Source organism: Opisthorchis viverrini (assembly GCF_000715545.1).
Source record: "Opisthorchis viverrini unplaced genomic scaffold opera_v5_866, whole genome shotgun sequence".
Lineage (NCBI taxonomy): Eukaryota > Metazoa > Platyhelminthes > Trematoda > Opisthorchiida > Opisthorchiidae > Opisthorchis > Opisthorchis viverrini.
Window position 1 is genome coordinate 17,430 of NW_008752593.1, and position 2,677 is coordinate 20,106.

The 2,677-nt window shown below is 43.1% G+C and overlaps 1 protein-coding gene across 1 annotated transcript in view; it reads left to right on the forward strand.

The window, feature by feature from the left end:
- T265_12111 (hypothetical protein) overlaps nucleotides 1–2,631 on the forward strand; it is a gene marked incomplete at both ends in the record, with an annotated part of 19,220 nt that extends 16,589 nt beyond the window's left edge. Inside the window, one exon of the mRNA XM_009179097.1 lies at nucleotides 2,411–2,631. Coding sequence (XP_009177361.1) covers nucleotides 2,411–2,631 — 221 coding nt within the window. The remainder of the gene's footprint in view (nucleotides 1–2,410) is intronic.
- Nucleotides 2,632–2,677: the final 46 nt, after the last annotated feature.

Consider the following 2,677-nt stretch of genomic DNA (forward strand, 5'->3'; position numbering starts at 1 on the left):
TTGCTTTGCAGCGAATGTTCACGAATGTTCTCGAATGTTCACGAGAGTTCAAGAAAAGGCGTGGGAATGTTCAGCTAATGAAATCTATGTGCTCGTGAAACTTCTACTTTCCTGTCCAAGAGTTTGTGCTGTTGTGTTGGCGTTTGTTAATACACGACTTCGCGGCGTAGGAATTTCCTCCTTTCACCCGTATGAGACGCTTCAGGATAGGCTGTATTTGTATCCATTGTATGAATTCGATGTTCATTATAAATTCAGCAATACAAGTATCCAGTTGCCGCAGGTCTCTTCACAGGGCTTGCTCGGTGTGGCCTAGACAACTGCACTGATGTTACGCATCCAAAATGCCTCGGGAATCATCCAACTATTTTATTTCTGCTGGTTGATACAAATGGCGGGCGGGTACCACCGGTACATACAAACTCGAGCAGCCGCACGAAGACAGTCGGATTTCAGTAAAGAGAAATCAGGGTATCTGAAGAATCGGATTAATCATCCAATTCGAAAATGCAGTAAAAGCTACAAAGTCAAAGCTACAACCAGGATGTCGTTGTGTGCAGCCGTCTTCTGTGAGTCTGTCTGGGGGTAAACGTCACATGATTTCACTTCCCTAAAATGGTAAAATGTAACAAGGGAAGCGTTTTCCTATCTGGTCATTTCATGCAATTGTGCACTGATATGAGCAAAAATTGAATCCGACAGCAGATGAAATTTACCCATGTACGTAAGACCGGATTCGCGCCCTTTGGCCATGATCGAGCTCAGCCTAACGTACCATCCAATAATAAATCGGTTTGTACAGCACATATGGGTTGTGCGTTACAGTTCGCTTATTTGTCTGGACTCTGTAGATAAAAAATAACTCAGAAGAGCACCCAGGGATAGAACAAGTGGCGACCGATGTGGTCTGTTTGCAGCTTCTGGGGACAGAGAGTATAATTGGACCAGCAAAAACGCGCAAAAAAACTTATTTGAAGCGCGGAATCACAGGCTAAATTAAACTGTGTCTGAAAACAAGTCCTTATCCAATACTAGGTGGATGTCAGCCGAAAGAGTTCCAATACTGATGTTCAATTTTGAATTTCCTTACGGGTGTATTGCCCTCGAAATTCCATACATTGTTTTGCCGTACAGTAATATCAGATTGTACGTGGGTGGAGTTCTGCGCTCATTTTCGAATGATGTGCGCTAAAACATGAACTTGTGGAGAATATCGCCAGCATCATTTGTACATACCCCTCTTTCCCATCTGAATATGGCCCACGGAATGCCCATTGGCCAGCTAGAACGACTTTTCTTGAACGAAGCGCCAGATAATCCTGTATAAATTTGTTCAACCTTCACTTTGCCCGGCACGTCGGCCTCGTCAATGTGCGTAAACAAATCGTTGGAAGCTTTGACTCCGAAGAACACCGTATAAACACCGTAAAAATCCAATGTGAGTAAGTTCTCATATTTTCGGGAAACTGATTAAGCAACGGTATGTTCAAGGTATACACGAACTAAACGCGGTCAAGCTCATTATCACGCAGCAGCGCAAGATTTCACAATTTGCCACTGGGAATAGCCGTGGTGTGCATCGCTCGCATCTACTATCATAACCGCGAATCCGTGCGGTGTTTGTGGTCAAATAGACCCTACCCTCAAACAAAGCATAAAATGATTAGAGCCAGGACACAAGTGCAACCACGCCTACTGAGGCAAATAAGGGAAATCGAAACTGTTCAGATTTAGCACCAGTTTGGTGCCTAGCTGTGATACCACCCGAAATACTTTTTTTCGCAAGATTGACTCCAGGACAATGAAAAGGTGGTTGGGATTTTCTTCCCTCCCTTTCCGAAATTTGAGCGACCAGTTTTTCAAGCTGATATTCATCGTAATGGCCTGTTAAATGCTGCAGGTGCATCCGAACCCCAAAAGAGCTGGTTTTAAGGGCCTTGGTCCCTATGCTGGTTGGCCCTTTTCTGATCTGTGTTGCGTTGTGTTCTGTCACTTGATTTAGATTGAAAGTCGTAGTTTAGTTTCGTGACGGAAATTAACGGAGTTATCAGTCTAAAAACCGACCGCCGTGTAGTGTTTTCTTTCGAATAAATTAATTATTGATTTAGAAGAATACATTCTTTTGCATGAGGTTTACAAATCAACCTCAAACTTGGTAAACCGGGGATGGAATCATGATGAGATTCGTCCTAAATAACCAGCGATTTCTGAGAAAGTATGTTGCTCTGCGTCTACCCTCAAAATGCATCAAATGAGCTGTGAAAATTAAAACCAATTTAATGGTGTTACATCTCAGAAACCGGGTGGTAAAACCCTCTTCGGTTCCGGTTTTTGTGGCTTGTTCTTCCAAATTCTCAAGTGTTTGTAATGTAACTCTGACAATTACCTCAGAGGTTTCAAGTCTTTTCAGACGGCGTCGTTGAGGTTTCGGTGAATCCATCTTTAAAAGACTTTCATTGTGATTGGAGGTTCAAATGTTCAAAATGTGAACTGAAATCCGTCGCAATTTCTGGGACCAAGGCGGACAAGTCAATCAACTCGTTCATGGTGGTGAAATGGGCATTTGCCCCACACTATTACCATGGATTGGCTTGCAATATCCGGGAAGAAGGAACTAAGCGATGCTATTGATATTTGTATAAAACTGTTGCTCATCAGAAACAGAACACTCGGTGGT